Source organism: Acanthochromis polyacanthus, chromosome 4 (genome assembly GCF_021347895.1).
Source record: "Acanthochromis polyacanthus isolate Apoly-LR-REF ecotype Palm Island chromosome 4, KAUST_Apoly_ChrSc, whole genome shotgun sequence".
NCBI classification, from domain to species: domain Eukaryota; kingdom Metazoa; phylum Chordata; class Actinopteri; family Pomacentridae; genus Acanthochromis; species Acanthochromis polyacanthus.
In genome coordinates, this window is record NC_067116.1 from 21,391,049 (window position 1) to 21,412,449 (window position 21,401).

The window sequence follows — 21,401 nt, forward strand, 5'->3', positions numbered from 1 at the left end:
AAGGCAAGTGAGAATGCTTCATGTACAGTTTTTATTCTCCAGTTGTCTTATGGTTTAAAACGATCAAAACCAAAGAAATTAGAAATTGTTTTCCACCTCTGCTTTGCACGTTCTGCTGTGAAAGCCAAAGATTTCTCTTGACCTGGCAGCAACTGGCACTGATCCAAGAAAGTGAACTGGGTGAACTTGACTCTGTGTGTGTGACGGTTAACACTTTCCTCACTATTTGTTTACTTGCTTTGATCATATGTACTGTAAGGAACTACTATTAAAGACTCATAAACTACAAAATGCTATGCTGAAGCTAAAACAGACAAAGTGTTGTTTTATGATGGTAATAATTCCTACTGTTTTCCTGTTTGGCATAAAATCATGTGATGTTCAGACATTTTGTTCCATATTTTGTCTGCTTTGTCATATCTAATTCTTATGTTATACACACTGACATGATCTTAAATGTTTGAATCAGTGGTGCCTGCTGGTCTTCTCTGAGCTTTTTGATAATGTACACTATTGTTTCAAAAGTTTAGGGTCACCCAGGCAATTTCATGTTTTCCTTACACTTTTATTCATGGGCTAACATATTTGCACAAGGGTTTTCTAATCATCAATTAGCCTTTCAATGCCATTAGCTAACAAAATGCAGCATTAGAACACAGGAGTGATGGTTGCTGGAAATGTTCCTCTGTACCCCTATGTAGATATTCCATTAAAAATCAGTCGTTTCCAGCTAGGATAGTCATTTACCACATTAACAATGTCTACACTGTATTTCTGATTAATTTATTGTTATCTCCATTGGGAAAAAAAAGCTTTTCTTTCAAAAATCTAGACATTTCTAAGTGATCCCCAGACTTTTGACAGTAGTGTGTGTCCCTTCACACGCTTTGATATAACTATTAAATAGTGCTGCATTAGGCAACTTTATATACTGACAACAAGACTTGTGCACTGAGAAAAGAACTTCAATATTTTAAGGATCCAAGTGTCATTTATCAGTAAGTGAGGCACTAAGAAGAATCCAGGTGTTCTTGCTGTGGTGCTAAACAATCTTACCACAGTTCATCACTTCCATGTCTTGATTCTTCTTATTGAAACCTTGGTTTAAAGCAAGAAAGTTTGTGTTTCACCTTGATGTGCTATCGTTACATCTATGTGCTGATGATGTCTGTCTGATATAGTTCTTATTCCTCTCTGCACAGCCTTTTAAAAATCTGTGTATTTAAGAAAGTAGGTTTATTTTGACAAAGAAGTTCTTGATTGATACAGCCTTAAGATATGCTATTACGCAAGAGTGCAACAGAGATCATATATGAAATGTACAAATGGCACTGGGACTTGGTTTAAAAACAGAGGTTGGAGACAAAAAAATACAAACTAACAAAGGCAGGTGAGAAACAGAAAGTGGGATTTAGAACCAGAGAGAACTAAAGAACAAATCTGGGGTTTATGGTAAATGAGTTTGGCACCAAGAAGCCTACTAAACACATTATTTTTAATATGTAAAAATAAGTTTGAAAAAAAAATACCTAAACGTTAATATGGTCAGTAATATTAATTACGTGAATGTTGAATTGATTGAACAAACTTTATAAAGTGACCACAAACCCTATAATGAAAATAAAGTTTTGACTCCAAAATGAAAAATCCTGGGGTTTCCCATTAAATCTGACTGTATAAGATGCAACCTTTTTAAAATAAAATAACAAAAAGAACTCCACATCCAACGTAATAATAAAGGAACAGATTAAGAGTAGCCTACTTGTTCAAGTTATTTTATTTCATCACAGAATACAAATTTCAGGCTAAATTGCTAATTAAAAGAATGTATCAATAACAGCTTTTTTTTACACTAATATTCTCTAGATTTTAAAATAAATAAAACTATTATCTGTCACATTTTCCCTCCTTTGATATTTACTTGTGTTCTCAGACAAACTTTTCCTAACTTCGGTTTCAGAACTATATTACCTGGCGGAAGACTATAATTACGATAGTTGTTTTTATTTATTGGCGCTTTACTTCGGTATTCACCATTTAATTAGCTATTACTTCTGCACAAGATGTTAATATGAATTGAATTTAGCTGAATCGCGTCCTTCTAACAATGATTCTGTCCTGTACCGTCCTTGTATAACAGAAAAAGCCTGACCTCTGTCGGTCACACAGCGGCGGTGTGTCGGTGTAGTGCGGCGGGCCTGATCACCGCGGACAGGCGGGACAAAGCACTTGTTCAGAGGACCGTTGGGTGAGAGTCTCCTCCGGGACCGCTGCTAGAAACCTAGAAAACACTCTTAAAGTTGGCCTCAAACAAAGAGGTCCACTTTAACACCGACTCAGAAACACGGTAATATTCTGACGGACTCGTTTTTATCCCTAAAATACCTCCAGCTTTGAGAGGAAGGAGAGTTTTGACAGGAAACACGGACGGACATTGGTCAAGTGTTTATTCCCCCTCCGCGATCCTCAGGTAAGAGAACCGTAAGGTGGAAAAAAGTGTTTTTAACAGCAAACTGTGAAGCTTTCCTAACAAACTAGTCAGTTAAGCTTGCATTAATATTGTTAAGAAGTTCTTCAAAGTCGTTATTGTTTCAGAAAATGTGTCATTTAACTCTAAGTAGATTTGTAACTTCAACAGGTGGGTCTTTAATCACTAACTAGCTAACATCATCACAGTGAGCTTCTCTGTTGGTAATTAAATAAATGGACCTAACTCGACTTTTATCAGAGGTCTGCTGGGACAATACAGCGAACAAGACACGACGAAAAATCACCAGAACCTCTGTAACATTTACAAAAAACACAAAACCCAATGAGTGTTTCATAAAGTTACTCTTGAATTACAAGAACTAACGTTTAAAGCGTCCATTGTTAAATCAACAGTAAGCTCATCATCAAAAATCACCACACAGCTTCACAGCCTGCACTCCATGCAGTGTTTTTGGTGGTGGTTTTAAATGTGTGTGCACACAAATGATGTATGTAAACACATACCTCATCACCCATAAGTATGACTCATATGTGTGTGAAGTACGTCTATGGTCAGAAAAATACTGCATAACATATCTACAGTATCATTCATTCATTATCATATCACCTATAAGGGCTGATTTTTTTAAAGTCTTGGATTACAGACTAATTGCTACCGTAATGTCAAATTATTTACACTTGGGTGCCACTTCATAAGGTATGCCTGTCTAAAACTAATCCAGTTCTATACTGTAATAAATCCTGTTTTATTAGGGTGGTGAGTTTTTGGTGATCTGCAGTTTTCTAGATCTGCTGAATTTCATAGCATTGCCTTCAGCTTCAAGGTGGTTGTTTTTTTGTATGTACTTTTCATAAGTTATTTTGAGTGGCCAAGATAGCAGCGCTACAAATAACTGACATCTGCATTAATTTCACCTGCTATTTTTCTCAATTGATCCTTTGGTGCTTCGATTGACAGATTAGTCTGCTTATTGTTTCTGCTCTATAGCCCCACACAGCTCTCTAAAATAAACATCACACAATCTCACTTTTTGTATTAGTGCATTAGTTTTACATCAGTGAGCCCAAAATATTTGCAACTGTTTGCGTATCAGCCTGTGGTCTTGTGTTTTCCTGGTCCAGGAGATTTTCAGTGTGGTGTTTTTGGGCAGGAAGTCTTGGCTGACCCCTGTGTGTATGCCAGTGGGTCTTAGCCCACATAGGGCAGGGGCCTAATTGTTTTTGACAGATGTAAGACATGTGACTGTATTACTGGAATTCCATTATCAGCGGCAGATGATAGAGTCTCTGTGTTGCAGTGGAGCTCAGCTTGTTGCTGGTGGGTGTATGACCTGACCTGTGACTGTGGTCCAAACACTGCTTTCTGCTCAGCTTGAAAATGAGATGTGTGAGCAGCTTTAGACAAACACCACTCTACTACTACTACTAGTACTACTACTACCACTTCTAATTTGCTGTTAAATAAAGGAGCTCCTTTTGAGGAGAAAATGCTCCAAATATATCTTCACTATGTTTTTATGGGCCTCAAAAGTCAGTGTGCAAGACACAAGAGTATCTTTCTTGTCCATATCCTAAGTCTGGCTGAATCTAAGGGTTATTTTCATTATCAATTGCATTTTGTGGAATTAATTATATTACTTGCATCTATAGCAATTTAAAAAAACTAAAGGAAAATGCACTTTGTATTCTTTTCATTAAATGTCATCTGATGTTTTGACTGTTTAACTAACAGTCCAAAACACACATATATTCAGTTTACTCCAAGATTAAGAAAAGAACAAGCATCAAAGTCTTTTATTTCAGAAGGGGTTTTGCTTCATAAATTATGTCTACCTTCAGCTTATCATTTCAAAAAAATGCACTGGGGATTTCTGCTTACCGAAGATCAGCGCTGCAGTTAAATGTTCAATTCATTACCTGTTTTTAGGCTCAAAACACAATTTTTTGTGAGCATTTCACAAAAGTCTTTCAGGGTAGTAGTCACAGTTGTGTGTAGGGATTGAAAAGGGCTGGATCCTCAGATTATTTCCTGCCAATTATTAATATAATCAAACAGTGCAGCAGGAAGTAAACTATAACCCAGTGCCCCAGTGTCTGACTACCTGTTGATCAACAATATAGGACACCTGACACTTGTGCACAACTAACCCATCCACCTGTCCTCCCCTCTTTCTTCCTCGTGTCCGCCTCGCTCCACTCGGGAGCAGGACAGAGGAGCCCTTGTGTGATCCTCTCTGGACAGTGCCCCAATTTTCTGGTTTCTTTTTTCTTTACCCTGGCGCCATGGCAACACTGTTCCCGTGACGAGCAGCCTTGACTTTTGCCCCTCCTGCTCCTGAAACAAAGGCAAGGAGTTATGGAGGCACAGAGTGAAGGGGGAAGAAAGCTGAGGGACAGGGCAATTGTAAGGGGGATGAAGGACATGGAGGATTGAGGGAGGGTGTAATGGGAAGGTGTCTGGGATGGAGGCTCTGAGGCGAGACCTCGTCTGCTGTGTGTGCCTGAGTCCCATAAAGACCGGAGAGTTATTGGACTGTGGGCAGTGCCAGAGACTGTATCTCTGTCTGTATGTCTGAACTTCTGAATGGCCGTTGCCTCGCTCACAATCCCACCAAGATGCCAGAATGATTACCACATGTAAATGTAATATGGGTTTGTGATTAAAATCAAAACTGTGGTACTGTAGAGTTCAGTGAAACTGCACTGTTCATGGAATCCTTGATAATAAATTAGTTAAAAAATTTTTCAGTAAAACCTCAGTATATAGCAGAAAATGTTCGCTGTCACACTGTCCCAGAGTGTAAGTAATATATTCAAATGTACTTTAACTGTCTTCAGCAAAATAATACCGACAGCCATGACAAAGAAAAGCATCCAGTCTTTACAAATGGCAAGCTTGAACTGGGCAATATTTGACTTTTTTTCTGAAAAAGGGTTCAACAGTGAATTGATTAATCAAAATAATTCTCGAGAGCTTGCCTAACCTGTTTTTCAAATTCAGTGTCTTTGGTTTTTGGTCAGTTAACAGTCAGATAAAATGTTCATTTTAAGATGGAACCCTGATCCCTGGTAACTTGTGCTGGACTTTTTCTATAGTTGACGAAACACATAATCTAGTAACCCCAAAACCTTAAGCAGTTAATAACAAAAGCAATTGAATTGTTTGTTTTTGCAGTGTTCCAGCAGATGATATGTTGTAGTCTGTTGCAAGTACAATTAGTATTTGCATGAGATGGAGAAAGCAGTTGCTAATAAATTCAGGGCAAGGTAAAAACAGCAAGCATTTTTCTCTTTAACAGTAACTTCATCTTGTTTACATGCCCTTTCAGTCAAACATGTTGCCCACTCTCTCTCTGTAGAGCTCAGTGTAGAAGAATGGGCATTGTGTGGTCGTATACACTGTGGCCTTGCATACCCGTCTCTGCAAGATTTGTAGCAGAAAAAAAGAAGAAACATTTTTAGCTGAATGGCGGGATGTAAAATGTTCAAAGTCTGGACATTGTGGGAGCCGGAGAGAGACTCCTACAGCCTGTGAAGAGGCAAAAAGGAAAGTATTGTTGTTTGGCTACACTCCCTGTCCTGGTGCCGACATCTCCACACTGATTCTGACTTTGCTAGGTCAGAGACCTCAAAGCTAAGGTCATTTTTAAAAATATTTCTCATTTCTGTTTATGCAAAAAGCAGATGTGTGATCTGATTTGTGAAATAATTTATATATATATATTCTGGTTTCAGTGAAACTTCGGTTACTCAACCTGACAGAAGGAGAAAATTGCACAAACAACTCTCGTTGTACCCTCATAAATCACACTCCCTTAGAAATGGTAAAACATTTACACTGTCCTGTTACTAAGCCTCATTACCGAAGACAGTCACGCCTAACTTTCCCATATCTGTCTAAGTAGTATTGCTCATATCAGTGCTGCTGAGAAACAGTGCTGGACAGTCCTTCCAAGCTGCTTCAGTACACTTTGGTCTCTCAGTTCTCTACAGACTCTTTTTGTTTTGGTGTTTCTTTATACAGTTCCAGATATCCTTGAATGATGTTTGACAGACAGCATTACGACAGTCCTCCGGTCTACTCTCCTCCATCCAACAACGGCTTTGGCCCTCCAGGCAGCTTCCATGGACCTCAAAGTGATTACAACGCATACCCGCCTCCACCAGGATCCTACTATGTTGAGGACAGACCGCAGCACTTCTACAAATGGCTGTCACCTCCAGGAATCATCAAGGCCATGATGGCGACAGTGATAGTGCTGTGTGTGGCGATATTTGCCTGTGTGGCTTCCACGCTCATGTGGGACATGCAGTATGGATATGGAATGGGTTACTATGGCTCTGGTATGGGCTACGGCAGTGGATACGGCGGAGGCAGCTATGGCTCAGGGTATGGTGGATATGGAGGCTACGGAGGCTATGGAAACTACGGAAACTACGGAAACTACATTTCTCCTTACTCGGCCAAAAGTGCTATGATTTCCATGGCAGCCATTAGCTTTGTAGGAGCACTGGGCTTCTTCGTTGCCAGTTTCTCGAAAACCAACATAGTTCGCAGCAGGAAGTTCTTTCTGGCCCTCATGATAGTCAGTATCTTCATGGCTGTCCTGCAGGTAATGCTCATTTACATTCCACTTCCACATTTATGTGATTTCACTGTATTGCTCATCAAATGTGTAAATAGCTGTGTGACCGTTCTTGTTGAAGCCAGAAATCTTTGTTAAATGGTGTTTTGCTGAATATCGTGCACCAGGTCATGCTTTACTAACTTGCTAAAACATATGACAATGGTAATGTGTGACAATGGATAAGTAATGCGAATATTACAGAAAAACAACAGTCTGCAAGAGCAAAGTACAGGCACTTAGGACACACCTCCTCAGAAGGTGTATGGAGTGTGAGAACTCTTAGCTTTTGGCTAAATTACAGTCAAATAGCAGGATTTTCCTATACTGTAGTGTGTTGTTTAGATTGTTTAGATTTACAATCCATCAATTTCTAGGGTTTGTTTTTGTTTTAAAGTGAAGACGTAATTTGTAAAATAGTTATCTTTGCTTGTATACAGTTACACATAGATTACCTGATGTGTACATTTGAATTTTTTTTAATGTTCTTGTTATACACAAAGCACCTCATCAGCACGTAGAAAACACCAGATATTAAGTGCTGTACATTTACAGTAGTCTGAGAAACAATACAGGAACCTCTCATTGTGGACAAAACATTCAGCTCCTCTTATCAGCTCTATGGCCATTATACCAACACAAGGTAATAGAACCACTCCCTCAACAAACAGCTTCATTGTTTTATCCTTACCATACAGATAAAAGACAATAGATTCAAGGAAATACATGTAAATCATTGCTGCAAAGGCATTAAGTTTGAATTCACATTTTCCTGCTGAAGCAAAACTCAAAGTCAAATATTTTGTGGTTTCCATCTCATATCCCAACTAACAATGCAAACAGTGAACGCCTGTCTCTGTTATGAGCGGTATTTAAATGTGCATGTTTTAGAAAACCCTAACGACCAGAAGCATAATGTGAAGCAGCACTCTGTATACACTCTGTTCATATCCCAGTGGTTTCCTGGCAGAGTTGGTTAAAACACATGTTCATACACATGACCATCTCAGATCATATCAGTTTGTTTACTGCTGAGTATATACCATTACTGTAAAGCTAAAAAAAAAAAAAAAAACAAGAATGGAAAGATTTATTGACGTTCAACAATAAAAGAGAGTCATTATTTATACCAGTTTTCTATAAATGTGCTGTAATTTCTCATTTAGATTCTTAATTGTATGTTTTTTTTTACTTTCCATCTTTAATTATCTCAGAAAAAATAGGCTAAACCAGATTATGCTCAAGCCTGTAGTGGCATTACAGTTTAGACAGAGCATTTTTTTCACTACACACACCCATAAAATGTTGCTGTTTTCATACAATTCCAGCAAACTGGTAAGCTCCAATGCTGTATTATTAGAGGCAGATTAGAGAATACTAGAGAGGCATTAGAGATTTGTTATCCCAGTGTAAAGTTGTCTCCCTCACTCTAATGTACCCTTTGCATATACAGTATGTTCAGTACAGTGTGTGATATGGTTACTGATGAATGTGTAGCTACACTTTATCTGATTGTGTGGTCTTAGTCATATATAAGCTGGATTCTCAGGTTTACTTCTGTAAGTCTCGATCAGTAATCAACCAACAGATGTTATATTTATGAATATTAATATGCCTGGATGTCATTGTACTAATTCTGTGTCTTTTTCAGGGCATCATAACCATTGTCCTACATTGTTGGGGTGAACCCCATGGCCCAGAGCTCTTCCAATATTATGTACAATCCAATGCTGATGATGTGCCACGAGCCTCTACCAGACACAGTACTCCCAGATGGGAGGAGTGGGAGGCTTCCCCATGATACAACCAGTACCTGTACCATTACTGCTTTGTGGACCCACAGGAGGTGTGTAGCTTTGTTTGTTAATATACAGTTGCTGGATTTGTTCAGTTTCCATTGTCATTTCATGTAGAGCTGGATAAATGTTAAAGGCCGCAAAATTTTAGTTTCTAGATTTATGAATCAGCGAGTCCCCAGTATCAGCATTTATAAAGCAAGATGTATTCTATATAAATCAGACTAAAGAAAACATCAAATCTTGACAATTACAAACTGCACCAAGAAAATATTTGACATTTTGTCATATATTACTGTTATTGATTTTTAACTGTTCTGTAATTGGAAAATAATCTACAGCTAACAGTGATTGTAATCGAACTGCTTGTAGATATTGTGTCTTTATGTTTTGAAAAAATTAGGCAAAGTTAGACTATTTAGATACATATAATATATCATTGCTTGTCATATCATCTGTCCAGCACTGTTTTGTGATGTGTCATGAAACATTTGTTACAGTTACAGTACTTGGTGCTGCAAACCGTGATATACTTCTCGTAATCATGCCACACTTGTGTATTTGGGTGCTTTTTGTATGACAATAACCAACTTTATCTCAGAGCTTATCTCCTTGTGTATTCGCCGTATTTCATAGTCATGTTCTTGCTTTATCAGGCAATCGCCATGGTGTGTGGGATTCCTGGTTGTCATCGCCTTTTGTGTCGCTGCTTTCTTTGCACACAAAACAAGAGGGAAGATCTGGCGGCACGGAAAACCGAATATCTACTGGGAAGAGCCTCTTGTTGGTGGAAAGGCCTCAGAGGGAAGAGATGTCGAAGAATGGGTAAGAGACAACAGGATGGTAAACACAGTTTGATGAACTGGGTTTACATGGGATTAAAAACAAAAAAAAGAACAGCACATTTTGACCCTAGCCTGACCTGGAGTTCTTGCATGCACAGCTTGCAGTCAAATGAATAGGATCACACAGTGTTTAAATCCAGCCCAAGGATGAAATACAATGACAGATTTTAATAGATGATAATGTCAGCTTCAGTGGCTTTTTCTGCACAGAAAAATATCAGCCACCAAAAACTGACTGATATACTTTCATCTCTGCCACATTATGTAACTTTTTGCCAAATGGAAAATAGTTTTTCACCGTTTTACATTATCTCTTATGTAAGTAGTGAGTTGCTGCTAGGTCATCAGTGAGGTGGACATCTGACTGCTCAGGTAGTCATCAGTTACAAAACAGGTAGGCAGTTGTGGTGGTGCAGGTGCAGTAAATAGCCAAGCTGAGACTTGCACATTCCTGAGGTTAGTCTGTCCTTGTTATGCTATTTTAACATATAACTTGCTCTATGACCCAAGAGACTTTGGTAAAGCTTGTTACTACCTTGGCATTTGTCATACGTTTCTATTGCTTTACAATGCTACAGTCGCACAGTTTCATTTAACAGGTGCTTTTATCTAAAGAAACGCACATCTGACATACGTCTTTATAGGTTGAAATTTCTAGAGGAGACTCATATAGAAATGTTTATTAGTTTATAAGATCCAGTTAGGAAGCAGTCACGCTACCAGTGAAACAGTGTTTCCTCTGACTGAGTCACTTTGTTCAGGGTCAGGGCTGATAGCAGCCAGTGATTGTTTGCTCATGGGGCTACGACCTGGTTTCACTCTGAGTAATCATTAACCACCCGAGAAGATAGTAAGCCGCCAGGTGGTTTCTAGAGAGCCTGCCTTCAAGCTTTTTAGATGTCGACAACATGGCACTCATATTTGACTGTTCCTTGAGATATTGGTTGATAATTGACTTGACCTGAGACTTTTCAAATGATGCGAGTTTCATACAGTGAATGTCACAGAGTAACAGTGTGGTAACGTAGTGAAGTGGAAAAAATCAAAAACTCAGGATTGGAAATGTAATTGTTATTGAAACAGCACTATCTGAATATTTTGACTTTCAGCGAAGTACACCAACATGTGTGTGTGCTTGTCTTATTGTTTTCTGTTTTAGAACTCAGTGGAAAATACCCACATTCTTTGTATGTACAGACACTGAGCAGAAGAATGTCAAGAAAAGAAATGAATACGAGCAGACATGATATAGAGTATATACAGTACATACTGACTTGAAATGAGAAAAGTACGAAATTGACATAAAGGAACAAAATGGAAAGTTTATTCAAATATGCAGAAAAAACATCATGAAACACAACTAAATACTGCTCGCTTACCATCTCCCCTTAAATTCCCATACTGATTTAAACATGTAATTCTTGGTGATTAGTTACAGTGTTTACTAATTGTTTATGTGCTACCATAACTTTGTACAGATTTGAGAAAATGTTTTGTGGAGCAGTGGATCTTTTTCAGGCAAAATACCAGAAGAAACACTTAACAGACATGCTGTTATAGTGGATTATATAGAGCTGTTTGTTTTTGGAGAGAGGTTGCTTAGAGTATGGCATCATGCACACAGAGACGCACAGGCAGAGCAGAGTAAATGAGACAAGCTCAAATTGAATCCTATGACTGTGAGCCTAGTGTCTAATAATGGAGCCATGCTCACTGATGTCATCACCATATTGTAGGTACAGTAATGAAGTCTGCATACCACTCAGCTTAAACATTTTTTCATTGACATGCTGCTGTAAAAAAAGGTATGTCTAGTGTTTAAAAGGTTTGTGACAAAAAGCAAAGAGTTTTTAAAAAAGCTAAATCTTAGAAGATTTGATGGTCATGCAAACAGATAATTATTTATTCATATTTTAAAACACAGACTCCAATGTAGTTTTGGACATAGACTACAGCATGTAGGTAGTGTACAAAGTTTATTTTGCTGCCTGAAGACTGTGCTCTTTACAAAATCAAGTCAGTCAGAGTGTGCCTTTATTGTTTAATGATAATGACTGTACTATGCCCAGCATACATATTTTATCTTTGTAACAGTGTCTTTAAGTCCTGCCTGTCCTTATTTCCTCATTTCAGCTTCCACGTTGCACTAGCTATCTCCTTTGCTTGTCCTCATACCTGCATATCTCTGCCAACAAAATGAGTCATCAGCTGGTCTGGCTAATTTAAACACTGGGCCACTGACAGTGTGGCTGTGGTTAGTTTGAGTTTGGACCCCTCTCTGTTGCTGAGCTCGGGGAGGCCTGGCTCGCTCTGATGACCTCACACACAGCTTCATTCAGCCTCGCCCAGGGGGGCTGCTTGTGTCTGCTGCATGAGGTCACCCACACTCGTTTTGCAGGGCTGTCTGTGTGCTGGAACCACGAAGTTGCTGCACAGATGGAGAGTGAAAGCATCCTGAACAGGCTTCATAGATTAAACATCCAAACAGTGAGTGGATGTGGTTTCATGCTGTAGTAGAACATGGTTATACATGCCCTCACATGGAAATAACCACCATTTGAAATAATGGTATAGCAAAAAGTGAAAGTGAACTCTAGAGAGCAAAGCATACTTTGGGTCGCATAAATGAGGAAAAAATCTGATTGCACTTTTTCGAAAAAATATCCAACAGATCATTGATGTTCTGATTTTTTTTATTCTCAAAATAAATTCAGCATTTTATTGGCTTTGTATCCTTAAAAAATAACTTAAAAACTCTTGGGTTCTTTCTTTTCAGTCTGAGCATTCAGAGGTAAGAAAAGTTACAGATAAACTCTGCCATCCTGCTCAGCTACAGTTGACCTCATGTGGCGGCAGCTGTTTTCTTTACAGATGTTGCTGTCCCCGGTTTGCATCCTCACTCTCAGTTTAGTTTACACAACTAGTTAAGACATCGGAGGTGAAAATTATCATTACAACTGTGTCTCCTGGGATTTGAAATATGGATTCCATTAAATTCAGATTTTAATGTTAAATCAATCAGTTTTCAGTCATTCAGTGCAACATCAACTGCATTACTGCTGCTCAATATAACTTGATATAAAAGCCTGTTTTGCTACTCAAGTACCATAATCTTTGATAGAGCACATGCATGGAAAAATAATAGTGTTGCTTCATTATACAAGTAGGTACTAGAGAACTTACATACAGGAAATGTATTTGCTTTTTCACTTGAACTGTGGTTCAGTTTTTCTTTCTCAACACGGGTCCCTGATTCCTGCCCTGCACCATCATGACTGTCTTTGTTTCATTCACTCTTCTACTCCTTCATCTTTTATTCACGAGTACTTCTCCTTCATTTTTTACTTCTCTGTGCCTCACTGCATCCTCATCATCTACCACTGTCTAAAAGCCTTTACATGTCTTTCTCCATCTTGGCCTCCTGGCTTTGCTTCACCAGGTTCAGGACTCTCAGACATTCTTACTGTGCTTACACTCTGCTCACAGCCCAGTAGCTGCTGTGCTGCACACTGAGAGGGCATTGTTGGGATTCTTCCATGGACTACTCTCTTCAAACAGGATTCTCCTGCAGCTGCAAGAAGGGCAGCTCTCCTCTAGCTAAACACTCCACCCATCATGATTATTGTTTTTTGGGGGGAGTGCTGATGTTTGGTTCTGCTTCTACACTGTAAGGAATTCAGGGAATTGTGCTGTAAGCTACCACCCTAAAAAAGCAGAAAGCAGGTCGATGTTTCACAAGAGTTTTTACAAAGTGATTCAGGATGAATTTCTCGCCTTTAACCAGAGTCCAGTTTTTGGCTAATATAAAGCTGGGCTAACTTTCCAGGTAATCGGATCTGTTTCAAATTGGGGTTGCTACTTTGTGTAGAGGTCTTCGAAAAGCTGTTGAATCGTTGAAAAGTTGCGAGATGAAGCAGAGGCCAGTCCTGAGGCTTTCATTTTGAATAATTCTATTGTGACTCTCTGACCTCACAGGAAGGACTTGGAAATACAGATTAAAGTAAGTGCTTTCCATGGGACACTCCTGTTGTTTAAAGACAGAAAGGAAGAACAGATCCGGTCCAGGTGTTCACAAGGACAAAAGACAATAGAAATGAAAGCAAAGCTGGAATTATTGTATGTTACTTAGTGTGTGTATAATATTCCTATGAGTTGCTGTATAATTGTAGGTTATAAGTTCATCAGAAACAGCCTGAAAAACATGCTAACCTCCCATAGACAAAAAACAATCAAAGGTATTAGATGACAGTTTCAAGCAATTAGTTTTATTCAGGGTTTTTTTTCTTTCTAATTAACTCTTAGCCCCTCTTTGTTTTTGTTCTCTCAACCTTTTCATGCACTGGGAAGCAAGCAGAAAACCCTCATTTGATTGAGTAGCTGGATTGTGATGTGCAGTTTCTTGCCTGACTGCTCACTCAAACTTTAAGCACTAATTGTCATACTGTTTTCTCTCGATTGTCTCCTTTAAAAGCCGATCGTTGAAGCTGATGCTGCCGGGTTTGCCTTTCACTATAAGATGCTCTGATTTGCAGTTTTCAAAGCTTTGCTCTGATGGCGATAAAAGAATGCAAAAGTGGCATTAGATTATTTAATATTAGATGAACATTGGAAAAATAGAAAAGTAATGGTTTCTTTAACAGGATTAATAGTCGGAATATGAGGCCTGTGGGTGATCTGGTCTTGTGTTTCAGTTGTTTGTTTGTATTTGCTGAGCTTGTTCCTTTTGTTTTTTCCTGCCTGCTGTAGGTGAACAATGTGGAGGAAAGCCGCAGTGTTCAGGATGCCCCTACCCTGCTGGTGTCGGAGAAGGGAGGCGGACTGCTCAACGCCTCAGCTAACAGTGTCATCTCCTACCCCCAGTGAAGGTGGACAGCAGCTCTACAATGAGGACCTCTACGACAACAACGAGTCAGTGACACTGTTTATTCAGCCCCATCTCTGCTTTGAAAATCTAATTTTTTTATTTGGTTTTCAGATTTTAAACAGTAAAACGACTACACATACAACACAGTACTAAAGAGAGTTTCCACAAATATATATTTAGGTATACTCATCCTCTTTTCCTCTTAATCTGCATCTTCACAATTACTCAAATTTATTTGTTTTGTCATGTTTCGTACAAATAATCCACTTTTCCCAATGCCTCTCTGGTAGGTCAGGATTCTCTGCCCCATGTGAGCGTACGGTTCCATGAAACACTTTTTTCAAATGATATCACTGTGTTAGCTATATTGGCGAGGTCATGCAATACTTCTGAATCACATTTGATTGGATTAATCATTAAAACACTTTATTGTAATACAGGGAGAGAAAAAACATTACAACAAAAATGTTTGGCACAATTTTTTGATATGTATATATTAAGAGATAACTGGCACAAAGATACAGGATTAGTATTTTCTTTTTTATTATTACTATGTCTTGTTGCTTGTGAATGTTCTTCTAGTTGGAGAGATGTGTTGAAAATCCACGAGCAGAAAGTAGATTTTTTAAATATTAATTTATGTGAAGCTAGTGGCCGCAACATTTAAGTTTGTATCTTTGAAAGCACGGCCCAAAATGAATCAGCCTCTAAACATGTGACTCACACAAGCTATATCTAATCACCAGTCTGTTTAAAAGCCCATGAAAGCATATTGCCCTACCCACAAAAGAGAACAGTCCGTGTGACCTTTGAGCCTTTGTCGGATTAACTTTCCCTTGTTTTTTTTTTTTTTTTTCTTGTGTTCATTGAATTCTCCGAGGAGGAGAAAAGGCAGGATGTTTGTGAACTTAAGTATTTGCTTCTCATCAAAACTAGGAATTATTTTTGCAGCACCTTGTTTTTGTTTGTTTTAGTGCCTATAATACTGGTGACACGTCATGTACACTTCTCTCTACAGTTTTATAACATCTCCATTACTGTAAAAAACAAGTCAGTCTCTTTTCCACAATTTATGTGAGAAGCCTTTACTGCATACTGTGCTTTTAACTGCACAGACCATTAAATTTAGGACCCAGGATGGACAGTTGAAAGTACAGAATATTCTAACAATTTTCTCATTCACCAAGTAAACAGAGATGGGATTTTCATAAGCAGAAGAATGTTAGCCTGAAGACCTGCAGTATGCTCTGTTGTTGACATAATTTAGCCTTTTGTAAGAACTTGTAATATCTGTGCCACTGGATTTGGATTCTTCTACAAATCCCTACAAACCAGCAAAATTGAACATGTCTCCCGCATGCGTTATTATAGAGCTCTACCTGCTTTCTGGTCGCTGAGGGCCTCCATATGGCTCAGTCAGATTGTAGGTTGTAAGCAACAGTAATCATTAGTGGTTCAAAGTGTCTACCTGCGTCCATATGCCGTCTGTCTGGGTCATATCAGTAACAAGTTACCGATGTTATTTCGGTCACAATGTTCTTGGACTTTCATTTCTTTCTCTAATTCCTTGAATTCCAGTGTATTAATTCAGACATTCATGAGATTTTTCAACTCTATGAATGCTATTCTGTGTTTCACTCCTCGTATGCTTGTTTAAAACAATGGTCAATATAATCTCATATACAAATTTGCATTCTGTCATGCACTTTGATTAAAGGCATTTTTGCAGTTTTGGAGGAAAAATATTAATACTGTACCACATATTAGCTTTAGCTAGCACACTGAAAACTTGAAGTAAGGGGAAATGCATGGCTTACCAACGCCTCCAAAGCTCACTAATTTACTCAGTAGGTCTTTGTAAAAAAACAAAAAACAAAAACCATTTCAAATAATATTTTTGCAGCGACAATTTCCTTATTTTTAATATTTTTCATCTTTGAAAACTGTTTTCTCTTTTATCTGAGCTTTATAATACAAAGATTTGTACAAAGCTCACCTTAGAACAGCTAATTGCTTTTAAACCACGGCTACAGTCTTTGTGCTAGGTTAAACAGTTGCAAGTTCCAGCTGCATAATGCGCAAAAGTTGATCATTAATTAGGATTTCTTTAAGTGTAGTTTGTCACGTGACCATGCCAGCAACATGGATAAGCAACTTCACAACTGCCACCACATTTTAATTCAGATGTTTTTAGCGCATGGAAGAATGTCTTTTTTTTAGCTGACAAATGTAGAAATGTCTCTTTTGAAAAACCCTAACTCACTGTTAAGACTGCATGTGCACATTGCTCACAGTAAAAAGCAGATAGCAAGGTTTTTAAACTTATCATCAACTCTTCAGGGAGTCCCACTGTAAGCCAGTTGACTAAACTGTGTAATCTCCTTGTTTCTGTCATACAGATACTCAGAGAGGACAACCGGCCGACCATCAGAAATGGTTTCCCACAGTGGGGGCACCAGCTCCAGCCCTTCAGAGGAGACAGGTGGAGGCCGCAAACCCTCTGCCAACAGGGGCAAGAGACGCAGACGAAACCCAGAGCTGGACGAATCGCAGTATGAAACAGAGTACACCACAGGAGGAGAGACAGGCAATGAACTTGATGATGAAGAATGGGAGAGGTAAGAACTAAACATCCATGACTGTACTACTTTGTCCTCAAGCTGCTCACATCTTGTCTGGATTAGAAATGAAAATGTCATTAGCCAAGAACTCAGAATGTAGATTGCAGTCAAATACCATTGCTCCCTCAGGATCAGTCCTAGATTCTCTGACATGAATTAATAACTGTAAGCTCAGATAACCCAGCTTACATGACAGCAACTCGGTGTACAGGAAAATGCAGCTAGAACATTTTTTTAATTTGAAACATGAATGTAAATAACAGCCAGGTAATGGATGCTTCAACAACAAAGCTCGGAAAAGGCCACAGGCTGTATATTCCTCATTCTGTCCAGGAGAGCAGTTAATCCTCTGAGGCATGCCAGTTCTCAGGAGTTGTACTCAGGCATACTGAGAGAACTGGGACAAAGGTACAAAAAATGTGAGTCATTGTGAAGACAGTGCTCTTATCCAGTTGTATTCAGACACTTTTTCATAAACATCCCAGAGAGAGGCATTTTAAATTGATCTCACCATTTTTGTAATCAGAATTTAAACCTCCTTGACCCATGCACTGTGTCCCTGTGCTTCAGTAGTAAACTTGATAACCTTTGTGAAGGTTGTAAGTTGTCATTTTCAGGTCTGTTTTTTGCATCAGACTAATACAAATTGATCTTCAATGCTGAAGTTTATTTGTCTGTTTTAACCTCCCACTTCTCCATCATTGTGCACCACTTTCTTCCTCTGACTCTTGTCCTCCAGTATGTACCCGGAGATAACATCAGATGCTCAGCGGCATAGCTATAAGAGAGAGTTTGATACTGATCTTCGGGAGTACAAGCGCCTCTGTGCCGAGATGGACGACATAAATGATCAATTGAACAAACTGAGCCGTCAGCTGGACACACTGGATGACACGTCTGCCAAATACCAGGTTAGATAAACGTAGTACTCACCTCCTAAAATCATTAAACCAAAAGCAAACCTGGTATAGATTACAAAATGAGGCTAAATCACAAAACAGGAATGTAACAGAAATTGTCAGTATAATTTACACAGTGGATCAAGATGCATAAATAAACAATCTGAGTTAAGAAATTCTTGTGTTTGGTATGAACACTTAAGGGTTAAAATTGACAAGATGTGACAAAGTTATATACTGATTTCACATTACACAGCACATTTGAGACTAGACCTATTAAAATGTTATCATTGTGTCTGTTTTTATGGAGTAAAGTACAGGGGAGTGTGACCTTTTTCTTTTTCACACACTTCATTTTTATGTTGCTTTTTTTTTTTTTTTAGCTCCCTGAACGTTTTGGGACTTTGAAGCAAGAACTCCATATTTATTATGAAAACAAAACAATATTAAGTGTTCAGTATCAGAAAGCTGCGCTGTCGTAATGCAAACAGTCATCCCTATAGTTCACCTGTGATGAAGTTTGTAAGACGTGTTGAAGGAAATAATTGTAATATTGTGCTCAGACAGAAGAATAGAAAACACTCAAATAAGAGGTAACCACACACATATGATTAGATCATGTGTCTTACTCAAGTAAGACGTGCTGTCCTTGACCTGATAACTGATGTCGCAAGCTTTCAATCCTTCACCTCAGCTATATGTGACACAGTCCCTAATGACAGGTAATAGTGACTCAGATCGACACTAAAACTTGTTGCATAAGACAAACCTCACTGTGTTCTCAAAAGATAATTGATCTTAAAGGAAAAGGAAAGAATCCTCAAGTCTTACCAAATGTTTTTTCTCTCTATTTTTTCAGGCTGTGGCAGAGGAATATAATCAGCTGAAGGATCTGAAGCGGGTGAGGGCACATTTCTTTGGTCATTTTTCTCATAAACTTGCTGGTAATAACATTAATATGCAGATATTTAAGGCAGCATCAGTCTACAGCAGCTACAAGATGTTGTCTGATTTCATTGTTATGGCATTCTTTGAATATAGCACCTCTGTAACTGCTTGGTGCTCTCTCTACATTACCTGGGCTGACAATCTCTCCCAGAGGTTCTATTATTGCTGTAGCTGTATTAAATGACCCCTCTGTGTTGTCTGTCCTCTGTAGACACCAAACTACCAGTCTAAGAAGAAAGAGTGTCGCAGACTGAGACACAAACTGTTCCACATCAAACGCATGGTGAAGGACTACGACAAGAACCACTGAAGAATCCACCCAGTCCTGACTCTCTGCTCTGTGGCTGACACAGCAAATGCTCACAGACATGGGCCAAGATACACTCCAAAATGCTACAGAGACCATGTGACATGCTGAGACCAAAGTTGTGGGAAACACACACAGGCACATACATACTGCTGACACACACAGGGAACATACTGTAAATTAGTAATAATTTAGACTCGACTTTATACTCTGATCACTTACATTTAATCACCACATTTAGAAAAAAAAAGAAAATTGAAAAAGGATCCTCAGTTGCAGTTTTTTCAGAGGAACACTGCCATTTCTCTAAAGGTCCTACCCAGTGTTTGCAGTGTGCAGCCACATGTGAGGATCAGAGGGTGCGGTAGGAGAAAGGTGGTTAGAAAGTCACTCGATCTTCAGCCACCTGTGATAACACTGTACTCAGCTTCTGCGGTTCTGTTTGCTCTGCAAATTTGCAACTTCTCTTTGTTTTATCTCCACAGATAAAAGCAGTATTGTAGACAGTGTAGTAATGCGTGAGACAGGTTGCTGGGATAGTTTTTGAGCAAATCTGCAGTTTCTTTAACCTTGACATGGTGTTGTCTTTGTCACAAATGAACTTTAGCTGAGCTTTTCTTCCGTGTGCATCAGTGTTTGTAACTACCATAAGTGTCAATGAAGTTAACTGCTTTCTGGTGGGATTGTGTATTTTGTTCTTGTACTGGTTTTTGGTGACACTAAGATTTTTATACTGATTTGGTGAGACCAAAAAGGGGACAAACTGGCCAATGAGATATGTGTGACATTGTTTTTATTGTACATGTATTTTTTAATGAATTCTGTTGGTACTCTTTGCCAAGAACAAATTCACAGTGTGACTGTTAGAGCTGCCCTTTAGATCCCCTAGTGTTTGTACACACTCAAGATCCATAGTGGCTTGTTTTTTTTAGGCTGGGGTCAATTAAAATGTGCTTATGCAATGCAAATTGGTAAAATTAGCCAAACAATTTAAATGTTTTTTTTATCATGCACACTCCTCAACATCCTGTAAAACATGCCTGTCTCACTATCTATAAGCTAAACTCTTCTTTTTTTGATTTGTTGCCAATGAAATCTGCTGTGATTTTGTATTAATCCATTGCATGTATAAAGAGCTACGATCTTCTGTACATTTTAAAACGGTTTAGACACAATTTTGATTTGTCATGCGTTTGTATTTTTATGAAGAACATTGTTATCATTTTACAAACCATTTGCGAGCCATTTATTTTTGTAAGAATTTATTTTCTTTGATGCTATTATAAAAGACCATTTTTGTAACTGTATACTTCCATAAATTATGTTGTCTAAAAGGTATTGAATTCAGTAAGTAATAAACATTTCTAATTCTCTAAAAGTATTATTGGTAGTAATTTGCTGCTTGAGTTGGAGGTCTGTGCAGTTACAGAAAGCGTCCAGCAGGGAGAGCAGGAAGACCTTGTCAGAGAACTCCGTTGATCCAGCAGACCATCCCAGTGAGTCTGATGTAAGCTGATGCTGCCCTCTCTTGGTAGGTTAAAGCATTTTACAATAATTTACTGGATCCAAATCTATATTTTGTCCCATGTACACTTGATATTACAAACTGTAAAAGTAAACCATTTGCAGTAACCCTGCAGCTCTGTATTCTCACTGGCCGTTCAACTTCGCACAGAGAAAGCAGAATTTATTTAAGAAGAGTTAAAGCTATTTAATGTACCACCAACCTTCTCCAAATGTGAAGGGGTTCTTAGGATTACTTTATGTTAATCAGTATTTTGTTTGCAAAATAATGCTTTATTAAAGCATTAAATGTACAATTGAGGGCCAGTTACTTAATCGTATAATGAGGGCTAATGCGCACAGTGTTTAGTCTGATGAAAGAAGAGCTTACAGATAAACATCTATGAACTTTCTCATGTCAGCCTCGGACATTTGTTTAAATAAGTTGTAAACAGTCCCCCACTGATGACTACTGCAGATGTTTATGTGTGGTTGTTCGTCCA

At 38.5% G+C, this 21,401-nt stretch overlaps 1 protein-coding gene across 1 annotated transcript; it reads left to right on the top strand.

Moving 5' to 3' along the window:
* Positions 1-2,183: 2,183 nt before the first annotated feature.
* On the top strand, positions 2,184-20,773 carry LOC110956198 (occludin-like). The gene is given in 14 exon segments (XM_022201526.2): positions 2,184-2,470; positions 6,515-7,103; positions 8,767-8,784; positions 8,786-8,860; positions 8,862-8,915; positions 8,917-8,961; positions 9,568-9,582; positions 9,584-9,736; positions 14,503-14,609; positions 14,611-14,664; positions 17,020-17,238; positions 17,981-18,152; positions 19,000-19,041; positions 19,300-20,773. Coding segments are annotated over 13 exon segments (1,626 nt in total). The 5' UTR covers positions 2,184-2,470; positions 6,515-6,530; the 3' UTR covers positions 19,399-20,773.
* The last annotated feature ends 628 nt before the right edge of the window (positions 20,774-21,401 follow it).